Below are 19,538 nucleotides of genomic sequence, written 5' to 3'. Positions count from 1 at the left end.
CTATATTTATGAATTAAAATGTGTTTTCAATACTAAACCACCTTAATAAAATATTCCTTGTGAACAAAAATGAAGACGTAATTTGCCTGTTATCTTAAACGAAACTTTATTTCACTGAATGGTCTTTGACACTTTCCTATTTCTTACATGTATAGTGAAACTAGAATGGTTTTAAAGATACATAAACACAAAGCTAGAATTACACCAACCATTGTTTATCTCCATTTCGTCATTGCTTTTTAGAGCTAATCTAAATTTTCACAACCACGTGTGTGCACTGGGTAATAGACTGTTACAGAAGCAAATTTTAGCCATAAGACTTGTCAGTAAAAACAAAGCAAGTAGATACCTGATATACAGACAGGCTTCGTTCCACATTCACTAACTGCATTTTCATCAAGCATAATAATAAACTGACATGATTTTTTTTTTTCAACAGAAATTATTTCAATTCATTGGAGCATTGTCAGAGTAAACAGACTGTCAGCTATAATGTGGAATGGTGTCTTCAACTACAATATGTGGAATGTAGTGGTGATACATGGTATTGTGACACTGAGCTTCTTTCCAAATTGCACCTTCAACATAGACCTGATTTTTGAGACGATCATTCACACCGGGTATCTTTAACAGCAGAGTGATGCACCTGGGCAAAAAAATGAGGTCGATATTTGCCAGTCGTAAATTCTTCTGGCCTAACTCGTTCACTTTGATATTTCTAAAAACAACAAGCAGATGCTGCCACCTAAACAAAAATAGAGGCTGCAAGAGAAAGCCAGGCACAATTTTTTTTTTTTTTTTTTGGAGAAAACAACCGCTTTAAGAGGAATATTTTGCAAGCAGGGTTGATACAGTGTGGTAAGACATTTTCAATTAACATCAATAAAAGGTTACTTTAGGTTTTACATACAGATGATAGTCAATCTTGCAAAATACATGGAACCACATTTACGCACATACAATTTTCATTGTACTGAGATCAAGCAGCACCTGAACAGTGAGTAAAACTACAATGACAATCCATACTTAGTTCAAAAAAAAAAAAAAAAAAAAAAAAAAAAAAGGAGCACTGCCTTTCCAAAAGCCTAATAATGTGGAATGTCTTATGTCTGAACAAATCTAACATGACAATTTAGGGGGTCCCTTAAAACTTTGAAACTGTGAAATTTGTGAACATGATCAAGGAGCATTACACCAAGATGTCAGTGTCACAATACAGCCTACCTCCTTTCTGTATGAGCCCACAGCAGAATTGCAGTTAGTTGAATACAGGATTGTACGTGTGTCTGGAAATTCAAACACAAAACTGTTTTGGGGTTGTGAAGCAAATGGAACGCCTACCATCACAGTGTTTGGTGGAAATCAACTGCCAGTTTAATTACCATACAATAAAACCTGTAAATATCATGAGGAATCACAAATAAGAAAAGTAACAAAAAAAAAAAGGGATGAGAAATGCACAACAAACTAGCTGGGACAAAGGAATTTGGAAGGACGATTAGAATTCACAACACCCCCCTCCCCCCCAGACCATACACACAATCTTTCATATCCATTCACACTTGCTCATTCGCTACATACAGACAGACACACAAAGCTGACAAAAACAACAGCAACATGGACTCACTAATCAATACAACATGTTTCCACAAAGTGACTGAATCTGCTAACAACTGAAAATTACCCTGTCACCTCACAGTGAACTGAGAGGGGTAAACTAGTTGGTCAGGAGCAATTCAGGCTGCTTGTCATACAGAAGTGGGAGGGGCTGATGGAGTGGAGGGGGATGTATATAAGCTGTCTGTGTTTAAGATAAGAGTGTAGGTGGATTAACAGTGCAATTCCATTAGTTTTCCCCGTCTCCGGTCTCTCCCTCATCTGCCTGGTTTTCCGATGTCCACAGCTGGAAACAGATACAGTACAGGGTTATGATTTGCTGTGAATAATAAATACGCCAGGATCAATCAGGGATAAAACAGCGTGGAGTTTAAAACTCACAGTCAGGTTGTCCCTTAGTAGTTGCATGATCAGGGTGCTGTCTTTGTAAGAATCCTCGTTCAAAGTGTCAAGTTCAGCGATGGCTTCATCAAATGCCTGAAAAACAAAGATTAAACTTGTTATTTAATTTTGCAAAACCTAACAGCATCCCCTAAACAAGGTCTGGCAGTGACTAAACAAAAGTGTACATTTCTTTGAATTACTGAAAAATAAATGCTCAATGTTTCCTTCCAAGTAATGAAATGTTTCTTGCAATTCGTTATACTTACTGTCTTCAAGTCTTTACAAATATTACTGTCCTGTAAAACATTTCAAAACTATGCCTTTCAGCATCAATTCATACCGTCTTAGCCAGGCTGCAGGCCCTGTCCGGGTTGTTGAGGATTTCATAGTAGAAGACTGAGAAGTTGAGGGCCAGGCCAAGCCTAATAGGGTGTGTTGGCTGCATCTCCCCCTTGCTAATGTCAAAAGCTTGCTGGTACGCCTGCTGGGAATTCTCCACTGTATCTATAGCAGGAAAAGATAAAAAAAATAAATAAGTCTCTGTTTATAATACATTTTAAAAGGAGTATTAATTGATTATTTTTTTGGCCACTTGGGGGCAGAGAGCAAGATATGATATTGTCTTGTAATTGAAATTTCAAACAATTGTCTATAAGTCGTCAGACACAGAGCAACACTGGCAATAATCTGGAGGCATGTTTGTGTCCGTCTGGCAAATATAAGTCCAATATTCAGTCTGCTTTTAGCTCTGTTTTAGTCTCCACAGAGTGCTGAGGAAAATATCTGGGTCTTTGGGTGCTAAATACTCTACTCTGTTCATCCATGGCAAACTTTATCTATCTGCCATTTGGTGCTGAGTAGGAAGCCGGTCATCTGAATAGCCTGTACAACAGAGATGTTTTTTCCCCCCCTAAAAACAGCTGCCTGCTGGTGCTGGATACAACACTGATGAGAGGTGTGAATGATCGGGGGCTGAAAAATAAAAAAAATGCTACACAGAGCCGAGAGGAACTGAGGAGTTGAGTGGTAATTCTCGGCGGGATCATCGCAATGAGAATTTTCAGATTACACCATTATTTAATGCATTGTTTAAAAAAAAAAATACTAATTTGTGTTAAGAGCACACGACTAAATAATGTGCTCACTTACCCTTCTTAGTATCCCCAGATGCAACCTCAGACAGGTATCTATAATAGTCGCCTTTCATTTTCAGGTAGAACACCTTGCTTTCAGCAGCAGACGCATTGGCAATGAGATAGTTGTCCAGTAGGCCCTGAAAACAATAAGTTTAGTTTTTCAGTGAAGTGATAGTTAGGCATAGGCACTGTCATCGCATGTGTATGGTGCTTAAAAACAATAATTCAAAGACACTGGAAACTCTTACGAGCACATCATGGCAGATTTCCTGCAGCTCAGATTCAATCTTCTCCCGGTATTCACGTGCCATCTGCTGTTTTTTGTCATTGCCCTCAGTCTTCTGCTCAATGCTGGAGATGACGCGCCAGGATGAGCGGCGTGCTCCTACCACATTCTTGTAGGCAACAGAGAGAAGGTTGCGCTCCTCGTTTGACAGCTCTGCACCCTGCTCCGTCACTGACTTCATGGCTGCAGCCATGTCATCATAGCGCTCAGCCTGCTCAGCAAGCTTGGCCTTCTGTACCAGGTCGTTCTTATCCATTTTCTAGACTGAGGAAAAGAAAACACAGTGTTAGAAGTAGTTGGGTGTAGTAAATCAAGAGACAAGGAAGAATGTTCCACAATAGTCCTAACATTGTCCATTCACCATACATTTGTGTGCTTTGAACTCTCATGAAATGATTTTATTTTGCTTTGGCAGACCAGGTCTTTTAAACAAGGAAACCACCGGATTCTATGGAAAGTGAGGATAAGCAATGCGAACTGGGCCCCTTGGCAAGTGGGTCAACCATACACATCACTTGCTAAGGTTAGCTGCTAGTTAGACAGGGCTCTCCAATCCTATCTCTTCCGTTTCTTTATTGGCCTAATTTGATCTGAATAAAGTTGAATCCAATATGTTGAACAGTAATAGCAACTGCTGTAGTGTGAAATTGAATACTGGCTCGCTTAACGTTGTTTCAACCGACACTTGCTGCAGCAGACGAAGCCTTCCCGGGTCAGGTTTTAATGCCCTCCCCTGATGTTGCTAGCAATGCTAGCGGGGTGATGCGTTTCGCTCACTGACGTTAGCCTGCTAAATGTGACTGTAGATGTGATTCAACACTTATTTTATTCCTATAATACATTGTCGACCTAACTGGATTAGATAACGTTACTGGGGCTAATCTGGCGTATTCATGATAACGCAAACCGGAGTGGAGTGGCTAACAGCTAGCTAGCCACCGTCGTCTAATGTAGCGTTACCGCTATCTAACGGTAACGCTCGTTAGCTAGGCCAGCAAAAGCAACGACAGACTTTTCATTTAAAAACCACGGTTGGGCTGTTGGCAGTCAACATTTGCCGTTTTTAATGATCAACAGAAAAGAAAATCTGGTCCTGCAATGTATTACGTTCGCGTTTAATTCATTTTCAGCAGCTGTGCCGCGGCCCGCCCAGGCTGCCGAGCCTGTCAGAACAAAGTGTCACGGAATCCGACCGTCGATTAGCTCGCTGGCTAGCAGCTAATGCTAACGCTAGCCAGCTAGCTAACCGACTTTTCACAAACCCAGCTAGCCTGCTCCATTAGCATGACGGGTTCTCAACGGGATCCAACCGGACACGATGAAACGGACATTCTAACATTGGGCTACGAATGAAAATCTAGTGTTATAACACGCTATTCATACTTGCGAGGTTACTATACTCACAATATTGGCGACTTTTAATCCTGCTTTTTTTCTCTCTCTCTGGACGATTCAGCCTCCGTCCTCCGTCTCGCTCAGCGTATCGTTCAGGGCAGTACCACTTCCGCTACACTGGCAGTTCTGTTTCCTCTTTTCTCACCACACATCTGCCTTACGTAATGCAGCCACTGCTCATATGCTAAATAACACAATTAACACAAACTTAAAATACTGCGTTTCAAAAACACGTTATATGCTATTTCTAAATTTAACGGGTTGTAAAAAGGCCACTCCACCACTTCCACAATACATCGGTTTATTCGGCTTGATGGTTTTACTTTACTTTATTTGTCTTTCTATTCAGTTTTAATTCCCTTTTTATATATATATATATTTTATATTACGTCAGTAGAATGGGTTTCATCTTTTTATATCCAATGTTATGATTTTGTTTTTAATTTGCTGCCCTGTGTGAATGACTTTATAACATGAGCTTTGAAAAGTTCTTGCTTCATTATTAATTAATGAAAGTCTCCATATTAAAGAATATGTCCACATTTAAAAAAAAATTTAAAACAATAGTCAGGTGCCCATATGAACACTGGAACAGGTTTTTCTTGCTGTGCTCATTCCCCCAAAATGATTCAGAAGTTGTTCTGAAGATAACATGAAGCTTCAGCAGTCTGAGTTATGCAAATCAATTTGATATCTTCCAAAGTTTGAATATTCTTAGTACTAAATTCACAATTTTTTGTATTGTTTTGTTTTAATGTTCCTCCACTGCAGCTCAGCACAAAAGCCCTGCCCAGGAAAACACAAACATGAAATTTTGTACTAACCAGGCCGTAACTTTGGAAGATACTGACTTGATTTGCCTAGCTCAGATTTTGTCCTCCCCCATCACCTTCCTACTAAAACAAAATTGATATTATCCAGATGTTTTTAAAAGACTGAGTATACCAGTTGTGGACAAACAATTTCTAGCACTTCGGCTTTAACTTTAGGTAGTTTTAGTTCATTTTTTTTATTTTAAACATGTAACAAAATATAAAGAATTATGGGTAGATAATTGTGAGATAAATAAATACATTTTATATGTGTAGGAAAGCTGCCCTTGCTTTTCATCCTGCAGCACAGTTAAAGGTCAAGGTGAGTAGCACTTCTGGAGCTTGCAGAGCTTCAGTGGACACTTAAGCAGATGTTTGTCAATGCAAGGGCTTAAATCTGATACTCCAGTTTGAGGTTGGTTTCTGTTATTAATATATTTGCCTGCGGCACAAGCAAAATATATAGCAAAACATCTTCAAAATTCATGACATTTCAACATTCAGATTCCATATTTGATCTTTGCCTGGGTGTATGTAACCAATCATTTTCATTATTGAGTAATCTGTTGATCAGTTTTTCTATGAACAGATTCATATAGTTTATGAAATGTCAGATAATAGTGAAACATTTCCATCCTAGGTTCCCAGAAGAACATCCTCAAATCGCTTTTGCTGTTCGAAAAACCACACAAAACCCAAAGATCTTCAATTTGTAATAATAAAAGACGCAAAAAAATCTCACATTTTCGTACTCGATAAATCATCAAGATGGTTGGCGATTCATTTTCTAGCCAACATTTAAGTTATTTATTGACTTAACGCGTCAGCACTCTACGACGGTTTTATAAAATTCCAGTTTGAGTGGCCTTAAACGGTCAATCTAAGGATGCAGAGTAGCTGTAATGGTCTGTTGTAAAGCAAGCATGTTTCCCAGGTGAGAAGTGTGGGCACCTCACATACAAAGTTGTTTAAAAAAAAAAAAAAAGTGCTTGTGCTCATTTAACATTTACGAAGAAAAACATCATCTGATGGAAAACTGGAGTTTCTGTTGAAGAATCTGTCTAACTGCCCAGCTGCTTGAAGGGAAAAATGTTGATCATGATTCGGAAAAGGAATATAGCTGCATGTATTCTCGAAATAGGCTGAGAATTCACAAATGGCAGAATAATTAAGAAATGAACAAAAGAAAAATATTCCACAGGCTTAAAAAAAAGGTCTGCTTCTTCATAGAGGAACAGCCCTCTCCTAAAGAGACAGAGTGTATTAACTGTTTTTAAGTTTTTATCTGAATAGAAGTATTAAGTTGAAATACGGACAAATAGTTTTCTCTCTCCAGTTCACCGTTTGCTTTGGCAATTCATTTCAAAAACATCTTTCACCATCAGTTACTGGAACCTGGGACCACTGTTTTTCCAGTAAGAGCATTCCTTTGTTACTGAAAGTAAAATTTAAAAGTGGTGTTCATTAGGTTCACTTTTCAATTTTAATTGTAACTTTCCATTCCATATGTTTTACTCACCAATAACAGACACGATTTCTGTCTGTTTGCTGCACACAAAAAACCCCAAACAAAAACAGTACTTCAGTCTTAAGAGTCATCATGACCACTGAGAGGGAGACAAACACAGCACCTATTGAGTTAAAGTTTGTTTCCCTGTCTTACTCAGCGGTATTCTGGCAGCTTAATAAAAACTGTATGGAAAATTTTTCTTGCTCACATGTACCTCAGATCCTTGCCTAGCAGACAACACTCTCTTCTCTCACCAAGACACCATGATGCAATTAAGGACTTTAATTTTCACATCTGTTGTGCTCCCGTGGATACTGTCTTCTGCAGCAAAAGATGAGTACGTGGAAGCAAGAAAACCTAAGGTAAAAATATCTTCTGGGGGTTACACACTGTGTGACAATAGTTGGGGGGAAAACTACAGCTATTAAGAAGATTTCTTCTTTTTGCAGAGGGACATTGTAAACCTTCCCGACTATGGCTTCCATCAAGACACCGACCCAGCAGTTCCAAAAGCTGATGGTAAGGTTTGTTTAAAGAGATAAATAGTTTTCAACAACTGTTTCAAAGCCGATTATGCAACACTTGCTGAGGCATTCTTCCACATTTTTGTGAATGTAGCTAAAGCCCATATTATGTAATAATGTGTCCTCATCTAAACTGTGTGTAGTCCATTTTAAGCTGCACAGTCACATTGCTGAGACCAATTAGTTGATAAATACAAAAAACTGTTTGTGTAAAACAAATAATAACTAAATGATTTAGGAAAAAAACCTGTGATCTTTCAGAGTTGCCAACTTGTCTACTGTGTGTTTGCCTGAGTGGATCTGTTTACTGTGAGGAAGTGAATCCTGAAATGTCAGCCGTCCCAGCACTGCCAAAGGAAACTGCATATCTCTATGCACGTTTCAACAAGATCACAAAAATACGCAATCAAGACTTTGCGGACATGGGTAAATAGAAATAATTAAAATATTCAACTAATTCTCCTCAGGTGAATGTCATCTTTCAAGCTTTCTCTCCTTTCTTTGATTTTTTTTTTCTCAGCCACATTAAGAAGAATTGACCTAAGTGGGAATCTCATCTCTGAGATAGAAGATGGAGCTTTTTCCAAACTTCCTAATCTTGAGGAGCTCACTCTTGCAGAAAATAAACTGATTAAACTTCCTACACTTCCCACCAAGCTAGTCTCATTCAATGCCAATTTCAACAAGCTTAAAACCCAGGGTGTAAAGGCAACTGCTTTTAAGGTAAGCGAGAATGCTATAGTACATTTGTACTTTGGATGTTTGGATGTGTGATAGAGCAAATTGCTTGATCCATGATAGTGGCCTTTTGTTGTTGCAGAAACTCACGAGACTGGTATATCTTTACCTTGGAAACAATGAACTGACAGCAGTGCCCCAACTTCCAGAGTCTCTTCATGTTGTGCATCTGCAAGTAAGTTCATCTGTAATTCACCAAAATCACAGAAATTAATCAGACCTGCTCTGTAGAAGCAATTAGATTTTTCTCTCTCTGCGGAGCCAGTACTAGCTACCTGATGGGCTAATTTTGTGCCTTTGAATCGGTCTCCTGCAGAACAACAAGATCTCAGCAATAACAGATGAGACGTTCTGCAAAGGTAACACCAGCCATTACATCCGGGCCAACCTGGACCAGGTGAGACTGGATGGGAACCCGGTCAAGCTGTCACAGCACCCTAACAGCTTCATCTGTCTGCAGACTCTCCCTGTCGGATGGTACAACTGATATTACCAAAGCATGCTTTTGACCGAGCCAAACCTTAAAGGGGGGGGGGGGTTCTGTGTAAACTGAAGGATGCAGATACACAGATAGTAAAAATACCATTTACAAAATACAGTTCTTAAGTTACATTTTATATACTCAAATCTACCATACAGTTCAAGACATCATAAGTTTTTTTATAATTAGAAAGAAATCATATAATTATAGAACAGATTTGAACAAGTGGAAGAAAGAGCTTGTGTTTTTTGTTTCTTATCAGCGCTATCTGCCAGATTGAGACACATCTGTGCAAAATTTATGTCTATAAATACAAAGGCTCATTTTGTATTTTTTCTTTAGTTACAATTTGGCTGAGACAGTTCTGTCTTGGCAGGTGCTATGCAATGTTTTCAACTTAGCAGATCGGCAGGCTCACTGTCAAATAAATACTGAGACCTGGACATGGTTATCGTGAAGAAATGAGACCATTTGTTGTGATTTTTTTCCAGCATTTATCTCAAACCATTTATATTATCACTGCTGTATTGCTAATGTTTCTTAAACCAACGACCATATAAACAATAAAACCTGCATGTTGGAAGAGAATTCTCCTTCAGCCTTTCACTCTTAACTCCTTATAACTGTGATACGGTTGTTGTTGTTGTTGTTGTTGTTGTTGTAAGCCAGTAACAAATTTTAGTTTATTCCAGATTGTCTGAAACAAATAAGAGAGCAAGAGTCTGAGAATGTGTCTTTCAACAACACATGTGAAGTCCGCATCAAATCCGATCATCATTCACTTGGCTGCAGGCTCATTAAGAGCTATCAGTCCATCTGCTATCTTCTGCTGGTACTCCCGTTCTGATCGTTTTCTTCTGTAGACATCATCTGGAAAAATAAATAAATAAGAGACTGAAATAAGACACCTGCAACAGGCAGTTTTAATACAGGTAAAGCTGCATTGAATAAAACAGTGCCATATGGTGGGCTACTGAGACTACATTGTGGATGGCTGATGTTTGCCATCTGTGTCTTATTAATAATAACAGAGGACAGTTTGATATGTCAAAGTAGGAAAAGTACAAGTGATACTAATAAAATTAACAGTGGTTCTGCTCTGTTCAATGACCTTGCAAGCTATGACAGCGTGAGTGAGCCAGCATGCACACAATAGACGTTTTTCTACAGCAGATGTTTTGGCTTGTCATATTAGGAAAAGCAAAGGTGTAATTAAAAACATTCATAACAACAGATTTAGATCAGAAAGTTCCAGGGTGCCGGTATCACTGTCTCTGGAACACTTAATGGCACCGAACCATCCTTGGAGAAATTTGTTTGACCTGTGCTTTCCCTCCTATGACAAGTTAAAACATCTGTTATGAAAAATGTCTGTACCAGGATTCTGAAACTGAAGCTGCTGAAATCAGTTATAATGCTTTTTGTTCTCCTCCACTTCTGTTTTTCCTTCTGTGATATGTCAAATTTCTACTGTGAATTATTGGTTATCCTGCAGACCTTTTGAATGAAAACAGGAGACTGTTTTCTGCAGAAGAAACATTTCTCTGTGTCCCTACATAGCCTCACAATACAACAGGATAAAATTTGCAGGGCTGCTCTTTTGTTCTTTTTTGAGCCTTTTTAGTTCTCCTGAAATTGCACATTTGAGCACATCTGGAATATTGTAATACGGGTTCAGTGAGAACAGAAACACACCGGGGCTCTTTTTCTTTTCAGTCTTATGACTGACCCTGTGGCATATTTACTCTCTACAGGTATAGCTAAAGATACATCAGTAAAAAATCAGCAATGTGATAATGAGTGCTTAAAAAAAGTACATTTACTCAAGTACTGTCCTTAACTACATTACGTTTACTTGAGTATTTCCCCTTTATGCTACTTTACAGTACACTACAGAATTAGTGAAATATTAGTAGTGGAAATATTGTGCTACATTCATTTGACTTTGAAGACTCAGATTTGACATGCAAAACATGATCAGTTTATAAAATATGATGCACTGTTAGGACTACTCAACAGTATATGAAGTGCAACACAGAAATGCTGCTTACACATTAATGCATCAATGTTATAGCTTTAACGATGATGTCAATTAGCCATTTTTTGACAGAAAACTAAAGTCGATGACTTGCTGAAGCCATTAATCACGAAGAAATGCCAAAGAATCTCTGGGTCAAGTTTCTCAAATGTCAAGAGTCAATGTTTAATTGATTAACCAAAAAATTATAAATATTTATTGATAATCAACATTGCAGCCCTGTAATATATACATCATCATAATAACAATTTTTTAATACTTCTGTGCAGATGTCACATTTTGAATGAGTATTTTTAAAGTATTTTTAAATTGTGGTATTGCTACTTTTATTTAAGTGAAGAATCTGAGTAATTCTTCCACCACTGGTGGTAGTATGTACAGTATCTATATAGTCTGAGATTTTTATTGTCATATTATCATGATATTCAATAACAATTTTTCTGGTTTTAAAGTCTGCATAAGAGTTTAATGAGATAAATTCCCATTACTGATCTGTTTGATGTGACTGGGTTTCTGCAGGTTCACCAAGTTAAATTAAAGACATTTTAATACCTTTTTAATGGTATATAGAATGAAACAGTTATTATCCTGTTTCACAGTCATACCTACTAAAGTATGAATAACATCAATGAAAACCAGTGGGGATGGTATGGACTGGAATTATTTACCAAAGACATGAATTTATAACATCAGAGGTCTGGAAAAAAGGTCTGGAAAAAATAGCACTGTGGATTTTCCAGAAAGGTTGTGCTAAAATTAGGTACATTTTATTAGTAGCATTACTGACTAAGGCAGGGTATTCCAAATATTAAAGACCTTTATAAATTAAATTAAACACTTATTAATACTTAAAGGTCTTTCTTTGAAGAAACAAGACTTTTAAAGACCTGCAGTCACACCAGATATATCATCATTTAATCAATATCAAGTCAAAATATGAAAAGGTCGGTAAGAGTGTTGGGGTCCAAATCTGTGTACAAGCTTAGTCCTACCAGTGGGCAAGGCTGGATTACCAACCAGGCAAAGTGGGAAACCACCCAGGGGCCCCAAAAGCCTCAGGTTTACTCCATATCATTTGGGGCTACATAATTTGTATAATAGCAAATAGATCAGAACTTTGCACTGTTTAATTAAAAATATAAACTACGACAGGTCAGCCATCCTCCATCTTGTGGGTCTGGTCTTGTAGAGGTGCCCAATGTCATAATCTAGTTTTATGTTTAATCAAACTGCTTCCATTTTCTGTGCATTAACACACAGAATCACAGAAAAAAATGGAAGCAGTTTGATGTTGGAGAACACAGGGAATGATATTCAGTCCAACTAACAATTATTTTCATGATCAATACATCTGACGATTATTTTTCAGTTTCAGTTTCATGCTCAGTATATGAAATGTCACTAAAAAGAGAAAAACAACATAGCAACATATTCAAATTGCTTGTTTTATCTGTCCAACAGTCAAAAAGCCACAGATGTTGAGCTTTACTATGATAAAAAAAAACTTGCCAATTAATTTACTGTCAATCACCTATTTGATGAATCATCTTAATAGTTTTTGGGGTGCAACTTGGGTTCCAGGCGCCTGATGAAATGATGAAATGATGAAACATGTACAGTGGGGGTCAATGAGAGCCCAACAACAAGATTTTGCCCCGGGGCAACCTGGGAGATTTAACTGGCTATTGCCAAACTCGTGGTAAACACACTGCACTGCTGCAACATGGGAAATTTCAAGTGTGGTAGCTTAAACATCTAAAGTTTAGATAAGTAGCTTGCCAGACCGGCATGATTTAATACAACAAGGAGGGTCAGAAAGTGTTAAATGCAAATCAGACGAGCAACGTAACAAGTTTTGACGATGAACAGGTAGATTCGGAGGCTAACCGGCTAATAGCCATCAAGCTAGCTGGATACCAAGTTAAAACTAAGGCTGTCGAATAGACACTCAATTTGTCATTTTACACTCACAGAAAGTCTCTTTTCCTATCCTCACGTTGATCATGATCCACTCCATGACGCCTCCGATGCAAAAGAAGATAGGCAGGAACCTGTACGTCCCAAGACGACGTTTACCTGGGACCAGGTTCAATACATATTTTAGGTTTTTACTCCTGTGAAACATAATGACTAACGGACAGACAGAGCCGTGTGTTGTTCAACTGTTTACGGCGCCGTGGGGAAACTCTGGAGGTAAGTAAGGATAGAGGAGCACGGACCTTTCACATGTCCTCTACAATATTATGAAAGCAATGGACGCGAGAGGGTGCGCTCGTTGTGTGATCTGGCGTAAAGCAAATGAGCGGAGTAGTCTGGATAGTGGAGAAAAACCGGTGGCAGCTCGATATTGGAATTTAAAACAAGCGCACCCACACAGAGTCGTATTGCTGCGTTCAAGTCATATCGTTTAAACCGGAACTATGAGCAGAGGACCGGGGAAAAACTTTAATGAACGCCAGCGTCCGGTTTCTAATTCTGATTTGGGGATAAAGGGAGTTTCATCGTGGACACCGATGAAATTAAACATACATGTCATGTTACATCAAAATAAAATCCAGTATTTATATTAACACGCCGGATCTGGCTACCTTTATCAGAGATATACACTACTTGTTTGTGTCTGATTTGACTTGGTAAGGAACTGCTACAAATACGCAGTTTAGGCTGTTTTTGTGTGTGGTGTGGTGTTTACAAGGTTAGCCAAGCAGAAATAAGGGGTGCTTTACTTAATACTAATTGCCGACATTCAGTGAATACAGCATAACATCCGGGTGTGTGTGAGTGTGTGTGTGTGTGTGTGTGTGTGTGTGTGTGTGTGTGTGTGTGTGTGTGTGTGTGTGTGTGTGTGTGTGTGTGTGTGTGTGTGTGTGTGTGTGTGCGTGTGTGTGTTTGTGTATTGCAGATAATGGAGATAATGTGATGAAATGTATGCGTTGTGGTTTAATTATTAAACCACTAACACTGTAAGATTAATGTAAAAGATACAGCTAAACAAGGGTTTAAATGTCACATAACGTTAATAATTTTGATATTATAATTTTTTCTGTGCACAAATTAGTGAAATATTTGCATTATAATAGTCATAAAACTGATTACATTTTTTTATAAAAACAGAATTTTAAATAATAATAATATAATATATAATAATAAATAATAGTAATAAATAATAATAGGTGTTCCAGAGACATTGTGGCCTTTTTTCTGCATAAGTAACACGACAGAAATAATATAGGTGTGTTTAAATGAGATAGGAATTACGGTCACCATAGCCTGGCTTCCTTGAAAGTTTGTATATAAATAAATGGCCACTGGTTCAGTACTGACACAGCAAAATATAATCTTTGTGGTCAATGTTGAATTGCTGAAATTGGATGTTTCTGTTTGAAAGCTTTTTGTCTATAAAGTCCTGCCAATTACTGAGAAGTGATGCAAGGCTAAATCAATGTATTGATTGATGAACTGTGTGTCGAAATCAACTTTGGACATGAATTCTCACATCAAAAACTGTCGAGATTGTGGCCCAGCATCCATAGGATTTATATAATTTATTTAAGGATTGCATTAATGATATATAATCAAATCATCAAGGTGTTTTATTAAAGACAACAAACTACAAAAAGGTTGGAAGGAATTGTTTTGTTTCTTTTTTTTTATTTTATTTTTCAGGAATTACCCATCTCAAATTTCTTTTAAACAGCTTTTGATGGGCGGTGGGGGCTCATGTCTAGCATGCCAAGTCTAATGCCTTCTCTACTGAAATTCAATAAATAATCTACAAAGTAGGTCACTAGGTGGAAATCAAATAGTGCTGTAGAGTTGCACTGGCATACAAAAGAAAAAAACATATAAACAGTAAGTGTGTGAGAAAGTAGTTCAACACCGTTGGCAAATTCTTTCAGTGCTTTGCAATAAGTACTCTCATAAACACATTCATTTTTACCCAATTAATTATTAAAACTGCAATTACAAAAACATTTTGTTCCCAGCATTTAATTTACTCAAAGAAATTAGTTTTCTAGCACAAAACAATATTGAAGACAACATTAGCAGCCATCTTTAATTTGTGCTTTACAGCAGAAAGTAAGTGGTAGGAGGTAGTCCGACTGGCAGCACGGCACATGTAAGACAGAGCTCTTCATTTGTATCACCATTATAAATGTTACTTATGTAACTTTGCCAGAAGAGATTTTGCTCCCCGTTGTAAAAGCATTTGCTGCATTATTCTGACGATGCTAAATTAGCTTCCGATTTCTGCCAATTCTGCTGTTGAAGTGAAAAATAATTTACAATACTGAGCAACCAATTTGCACCACTTATGGTTGTGAAAATGTGTCAGACATCCAATTAATTGCTTAATGCCATTTGAAACCCACTTTCTTTCTGAATCCTTTATTGTTTTTAATGAAAGCAAAAAAGGGATGATTTGATTGTGTTCTCTGTCCTGACAACATAAGTCTATATCAAAAACCTTTATACTTAGACGGGTAGAATCTGGACTAGATTAACCCAGAGAAGCTTTTGTCACTCTCCCTGTTGATCTACGTGTAGTGGTTTTTTTTTCAGTGCGTTGTGTTATTCACACAGATTGTGATTAAAAAGTAGCTCTCAACATTTTTGTGAACTTGGGTACATACAGTTGTAAAGTGCTTCGCAGCCGTTGGATGTTAGAATAACTGCAACACCATATGAGCTCTAGCACAAAATGTCACAGAGTTAAGGTGAAAAATTAAACTATAAAGAAAAATTTAATGACAAATACACAAATGGGTTTATTTTGGCTGGGATGACCAAACACATCACTATTGATATGAGCTCTAAAGTGTAACAGTATGACATCATACTGCAAAGCACACACAGCAAATACATATACATATACAAGACCGTCAGACACATGCATCAACTACTAGGGTCTTTAGAAATAGTACCGTACTTGAGATAATAAAGAGCTAAAAGACTAAGTTTAAGATCTACTGTCAACTCACCAGAAGGTTATTGGGCTAAAGACAATTATAATTTATTATCATTATTTTTAAAAAGTACACTCCTGACTCCTTGGGATCCAAAACTCTCTTTTTGTCTCTAGTCCAGAATGTGGCTTAAGCTGTGACCAAGACATCTTTTATAATCTCTTTTTTACTTTTTTCATCCAATTGTGGTCTACACTTAAATTCATGGATACGTGTTCACAATCACTTTATTACTGACTTTGAGATAAACAGTTGTAGTTATTGGAAGCACACTAAATCACAATTATTCCTGTAAAAATCAATGTACCCCCATTTTTACCATCATTGGGGTATAATATAGTGTCCCTAAATTAATAAAATCATAACTACAGGGTCTCTCTACTTCATAAAAAAAAAAAAAAATTGTCTTTGTTTTATAACCTCAAAGGATTAAACATTTTTCAAGAAATATCAAATATGTAACACAGAAAAGAAAGTGTTATACCACGATAACACTGTATTTATATTAACTGTCTGGACTTTGAAGTTTGTACACTGTAACACATTCATCAAAATAAGAAAAAAAATCATTATTAGCGATACATTACTGAAACGGAGGTCAATTTGTTCTTTTTTGATGATGATTTGTGTAATATAAAAAGACAAATGTCACCCACAATTGTGCTTACTCAGTCTTCAACTTTGTGAGCTGGTCTGCAGAAAGTCCAGTGATGCTCCACTGTGTTCTCGTTTGCACGCTCACTCATGTGATGCACACGCGTGTTCCTGATGGTGAAGCCTTGTTTCATGATGTAGTCCATGAGGTGAACCCTTAAGGACACCTCTTGGTGATAGTCACATGGTCCGAATGTGAACGACACCTGGCAGTCTCTAGTGTCCATCATGTGTTTGTTCCACTTGGTGAAGTTGTTGGAAATACCTTCCAGCAGGGCGTGAACCTTCGTAGTAATGGTTAGCTGTGTGATAATAACAGCGACTGGGTTTGAATATTTCGACAGTTTCCGAGTGCTAGAGAGCTCCACGACCTGCTCGAAGATGTCTGGAGGGTACAGCGGCTTTGGATCGCTAAGGCACTGGATCAAAGGTTCAATCTGGTAGAAATCCGCCTCTTTCCTCAGGAGGTCTGTCTCTGTGAAATCCACGGGGAGGGTGAGCTCGGACGTCCGCAGGAAGTTCAGGATGTACCGGAAAAGTGTTCCATCACGATCGATGAAATAATTCCCTTGGGAGTCGCGAGTTGTGGGGAAATCTCCCCTGAACATGGCGCCCAGCATGGAGTCTGGGTAACGTTGTAGGGTGGATAAACTGGTGGTGTACAGGTGGCCTCCCACGTTCAAGGTAACAGGAGTAGTCATCTAGGGCAAAAAGGAGCAGAAACAAGTAAACAACATGTTTTTCTGAAGCTAAAGTGAGTCAGTTTAAATACTGCAGCTGTAGACAATAACATTAACAGTGTGAATTTCACCTGCCAAATAATCAGCTACAACTGGCTAGAAGTTAAACAGTCTAATACAACAGCCCTGCTGTCGTTGTTGCTGTGTTGTTGAACTGTGTTGCATTTAAGTGAGAAGTTTTTAATATTATGTCGATAATATTTAAATGAATGAGAAAAATATTAGATATTAAATATAAAAATATATTAAATATAAGAAACACCCCTCTTTATACACAACACCATTCAAAAGAATGACTACATCCTACATCCTTAAAACAATTTCAATAGATTTTAGGGTAATGCTCATACAATTCAAAATTTTACATCATTACTCCTGGACCCCCAGTAGGTTATATAGAAAATATATAGCTATAGTTTAAAAGATTCTGCAGCCTGCAGTGGAGATGAGGGTACGCTTGTATGTCCACTGTGGACATGCCCAAAATCCAAGAGTCACTGCTGTACTGTTAATATCATATGTGTCAGTTTTGTATTCTGTCCAAAACTTATATTTCAGGAGATATCTCTATCTATCCATCTCTTACCCTATGGCCCCAGTCTCCATTATCCATTTGTAGAACAATACCCACTTGGTCAGAACCAAAATAAAAAGGGAACAGATATGGTTTCAGTCTCACCTGTGAAAAAAAAACACTCACATTAACATGAGCTCTTACTAAATTATGCAGAAAATGAGGGTCATGGTCAAATCATGTGTTTTCCAGAACAGATAAGAGCTTGTGGTAACGTGGTGTGTTTTACATGAGTAATGTTCTACCTGGGAGCCGGTTTACTGAGAGGGTGTTGCTTGCTTTGTGGGTTTAATAAACATACTGTATCCAAACATTTGTTATTCCCAGTCATGTGGTGTGAGTTATCTCATTAGAGCCGCAAAATTCAATGTTGGCAACTATTTTGATAATCAAATAATTGTTGGTCGTTTCTTTAAGCAAAAGGGCCAACATCTGTTAGTTCCAGCTTCTCAAATTTGAAGCTTTATGCAGAGAAAAAACTGAATATTGGTCAGAAAAAAACAAGAGATATGAAGACATCACATTCTGCTCTGGGAAATTTTCACAGGCATTTTTAAAATTTTTTAAATTTTATTGACAAAATGGTTAATTGAGAAAGTCACTAGCTGATTAACTGATAATGAAAATACATTTTCCTCATGCATGCACAGAAGCCTTTTGGGAACTTTCAGTCATATTACATTTAAAATGAAAAACTTTACACTTTGAATCGAACCAAAGATAGAGCTACAACAATTGATTACTTTCATTATTGATACATCTTTTTTTAACGTAACACCAGTCCAAAAAACATCAAAACCGAAAATGATTACTTTTTTGTAGATTTGAAATTAACAGATCAACAGTTTTACTTTGTGTGCTCAGAAAAAAAAATTGACCATCTGAATTTCCATTACAACTAACAAACTATCTGGTGCTGAAGAAAATGTGCTGTGATTGAAAGCTTCAGAATAGCTACTAAATTAGATTATTTTGTCAACTTTTGTTTCTACGGTTAAGAATAAACTGTGTGTGAGTGCGCACGTTCATCGGTCAGGAGCAGAAACCATAAATACTTCCTCTGTAGTGAAAATGAAACCTGGCTCTACTGAGTGAACATAAACCCACTGACTTAGATTTTCAGAGTTAGTCAGACAGCAGCAGCGCGACTGAACCATCCAATTCATGCCAGCTTATGTTTGTTTGATAGCCACTGTTCAAAGTAGCTTCCAGCCTCAATACATTTCACTCTCTGTGAAACTGTCTAACGAGCTGCTACCGCAAGCGACAAAATGCAGTTTTAAAGATCGACGTTATTAAGTGGTAAATCCAGCTTGGATGCACTGGGGTATGTCGCGCTAAATACAACGTGAGCATCACACAAAAATGTTTATCGTGGACTGCTAGCTGATTGCTACTCGCTTGCTAACTAGCATGCTAAACTGGCTAGTAGCCTGAGCCATTAACGTTAGCTCCTGTTCCTACTAAGGTAAACACCGGGGTCTTAATTAGACTACCTGGAAGTAAAGTAGACTTGAAAAGAAAGCCGTACCTGTCTTCTTCCTTGCCTACTCGACTTGTTTTGTCCTGTAACAGCGGCCTGCAGTTGGCATTTACCGGTGCAGTCAGATAGTTATTGATGTTTGCCGCTGGTCGCACCGGGCAGCTGTGCTCGGCTCCAGGCTGCAGCAAAACTGCGCATA

The 19,538-nt window shown here is 37.8% G+C and overlaps 4 protein-coding genes across 5 annotated transcripts; 1 reads left to right on the top strand and 3 right to left on the bottom strand.

Annotated features, from left to right (window-relative positions):
• Positions 1 to 89: 89 nt before the first annotated feature.
• On the bottom strand, positions 90 to 4,962 carry LOC130174872 (14-3-3 protein beta/alpha-1-like). The gene is made up of 6 exons (XM_056385109.1): positions 4,828 to 4,962; positions 3,386 to 3,687; positions 3,151 to 3,274; positions 2,342 to 2,505; positions 1,999 to 2,094; positions 90 to 1,903 (listed from the first exon to the last, which is right to left on the bottom strand). Exons 2-6 carry the CDS (start codon positions 3,677 to 3,679, stop codon positions 1,847 to 1,849), a joined length of 735 nt encoding a protein of 244 aa, XP_056241084.1. The 5' UTR covers positions 3,680 to 3,687; positions 4,828 to 4,962; the 3' UTR covers positions 90 to 1,846.
• Positions 4,963 to 7,178: 2,216 nt separating this feature from the next.
• ognb (osteoglycin, paralog b) lies at positions 7,179 to 9,471 on the top strand. Its single transcript, XM_056386126.1, has 6 exons — positions 7,179 to 7,502; positions 7,590 to 7,659; positions 7,926 to 8,090; positions 8,185 to 8,387; positions 8,485 to 8,577; positions 8,719 to 9,471. Exons 1-6 carry the CDS (start codon positions 7,404 to 7,406, stop codon positions 8,887 to 8,889), a joined length of 801 nt encoding a protein of 266 aa, XP_056242101.1. The 5' UTR covers positions 7,179 to 7,403; the 3' UTR covers positions 8,890 to 9,471.
• LOC130175559 (ubiquinol-cytochrome-c reductase complex assembly factor 5) lies at positions 8,997 to 13,192 on the bottom strand. The gene is made up of 2 exons (XM_056386127.1): positions 12,893 to 13,192; positions 8,997 to 9,753 (listed from the first exon to the last, which is right to left on the bottom strand). The coding sequence occupies exons 1-2, from the start codon at positions 13,044 to 13,046 to the stop codon at positions 9,662 to 9,664; spliced, it is 246 nt and encodes an 81-aa protein (XP_056242102.1). The 5' UTR covers positions 13,047 to 13,192; the 3' UTR covers positions 8,997 to 9,661.
• A 1,257-nt stretch (positions 13,193 to 14,449) lies between these two features.
• kctd6b (potassium channel tetramerization domain containing 6b) lies at positions 14,450 to 19,524 on the bottom strand. Of its 2 annotated transcripts, XM_056383912.1 has the most exons (3): positions 19,388 to 19,524; positions 17,869 to 17,961; positions 14,450 to 17,243 (listed from the first exon to the last, which is right to left on the bottom strand). In XM_056383912.1, the coding sequence occupies exons 2-3, from the start codon at positions 17,893 to 17,895 to the stop codon at positions 16,557 to 16,559; spliced, it is 714 nt and encodes a 237-aa protein (XP_056239887.1). In that variant the 5' UTR covers positions 17,896 to 17,961; positions 19,388 to 19,524; the 3' UTR covers positions 14,450 to 16,556. The 2 variants fall into 2 exon arrangements, with proteins under 2 accessions (XP_056239887.1, XP_056239888.1); XM_056383913.1 differs by lacking the exon at positions 17,869 to 17,961 and having other exon boundaries at positions 19,388 to 19,508.
• Positions 19,525 to 19,538: the final 14 nt, after the last annotated feature.

This window comes from Seriola aureovittata, chromosome 9, assembly GCF_021018895.1.
Source record: "Seriola aureovittata isolate HTS-2021-v1 ecotype China chromosome 9, ASM2101889v1, whole genome shotgun sequence".
Classification (NCBI taxonomy): domain Eukaryota; kingdom Metazoa; phylum Chordata; class Actinopteri; order Carangiformes; family Carangidae; genus Seriola; species Seriola aureovittata.
This window is presented reverse-complemented; position numbering and strand designations above follow the sequence as displayed.

Excerpts from the sequence above, each read along its gene's own strand:
- LOC130175559 (XM_056386127.1), bottom strand. The coding sequence starts at position 13,046 with ATGTTTCACAGGAGTAAAAACCTAAAATATGTATTGAACCTGGTCCCA. Across the intron at positions 9,754-12,892 it reads GATAGGAAAAGAGACTTTCT|ATGATGTCTACAGAAGAAAA; the intron begins GTGAGTGTAAAA and ends TTATTTTTCCAG.
- LOC130174872 (XM_056385109.1), bottom strand. The coding sequence starts at position 3,679 with ATGGATAAGAACGACCTGGTACAGAAGGCCAAGCTTGCTGAGCAGGCT. Across the intron at positions 2,506-3,150 it reads ATCTGGGGATACTAAGAAGG|ATACAGTGGAGAATTCCCAG; the intron begins GTAAGTGAGCAC and ends TTCCTGCTATAG. Across the intron at positions 1,904-1,998 it reads TACTAAGGGACAACCTGACT|CTGTGGACATCGGAAAACCA; the intron begins GTGAGTTTTAAA and ends ATCTGTTTCCAG.
- kctd6b (XM_056383912.1), bottom strand. The coding sequence starts at position 17,895 with ATGGATAATGGAGACTGGGGCCATAGG. Across the intron at positions 17,244-17,868 it reads ATGGAGACTGGGGCCATAGG|ATGACTACTCCTGTTACCTT; the intron begins GTAAGAGATGGA and ends TTTTTGCCCTAG.
- ognb (XM_056386126.1), top strand. The coding sequence starts at position 7,404 with ATGATGCAATTAAGGACTTTAATTTTCACATCTGTTGTGCTCCCGTGG. Across the intron at positions 8,388-8,484 it reads TAAAGGCAACTGCTTTTAAG|AAACTCACGAGACTGGTATA; the intron begins GTAAGCGAGAAT and ends TTGTTGTTGCAG. Across the intron at positions 8,578-8,718 it reads TTCATGTTGTGCATCTGCAA|AACAACAAGATCTCAGCAAT; the intron begins GTAAGTTCATCT and ends GGTCTCCTGCAG.